The following is an 831-nucleotide window of genomic DNA, read 5'->3' as shown; positions in this document are numbered from 1 at the left end:
GATTTAAATGTCTGCAAGCAGGCACAGGGACCAGGGGTTCAATCCCCGGGGCCTGCCCCAGCAGACCATGCCAGCCCTGCCCCCGGGGCATGCTGAGCCGGTGAATGAGACTGGCCATGGTGGCGCACGCCTGTAATCCTGGCGCTTTGGGAGGTTGTAAACAGGAGAATCACTACGAGTCTGATCTAGTAGTGAGACCCCAAACATCCTGTAAACCCTTCCCTAAAATACAGAAAAAATAAATAAACCAAAACTGCTTACCTTTATATCAAAAGGTGACTTTTTCTTGATGTGAGGAGCCCAGTACTTGCACGCCAACTGTAAAAGTAAATAGCACAAGCAGTAAGCTACAGATTCTGGTCCCCACTGAGCTGAGAGACTCAGCTCACTTAGCGAAGAGCAGCTTCTTAACAAGGTGGTTACCAGTATGGGGTGGCAGAGCAATGCTATGGTCTGTGCTGGTAAGGATCTGGACAGATCCTTGGCCCCAATCCATGAAAGTTGCCAGGGAGCTGTGCACAGCAACTTGCCCCTGTTACTCAAAAAAACAAAACAACTAAACAAAAACATCTTTCCAAGTGGGTTTCTGTGGCGCCAGTGATTGGTGCCTCAGCTGCTCCTCAGGAGGCCGGCAGTTCTACTCCTGCCTGGCCAGGAGCACCGTGGAATAAAAAGGGACACTGTCTCCCTATTGTGTCATGTCATGGGTGAATGCCAGCTACTCCTCTCTTAAGAGCTTTCCGACAATCTCCACGGTACTGGAACATCCCAGAAAATAATCACAAAATCAAACATCTGCTTTACAGTGGTAGGGATACCCAGGTCTAGATC

General features: G+C 49.5%; 1 protein-coding gene across 1 annotated transcript in view; it reads right to left on the bottom strand.

Annotated features, from left to right (window-relative positions):
• The window catches only part of Aqr (aquarius intron-binding spliceosomal factor), a 124,484-nt gene that overhangs the window by 116,869 nt on the left and 6,784 nt on the right, over nucleotides 1-831 (bottom strand). Inside the window, exon 2 of the mRNA XM_004643139.2 lies at nucleotides 262-318. Coding sequence (XP_004643196.1) covers nucleotides 262-318 — 57 coding nt within the window. The remainder of the gene's footprint in view (nucleotides 1-261; nucleotides 319-831) is intronic.

The sequence above is a fragment of the Octodon degus genome, unplaced genomic scaffold, assembly GCF_000260255.1.
Source record: "Octodon degus isolate 3935 unplaced genomic scaffold, OctDeg1.0 scaffold00166, whole genome shotgun sequence".
In the NCBI taxonomy this organism is placed as follows: domain Eukaryota; kingdom Metazoa; phylum Chordata; class Mammalia; order Rodentia; family Octodontidae; genus Octodon; species Octodon degus.
This window is presented reverse-complemented; position numbering and strand designations above follow the sequence as displayed.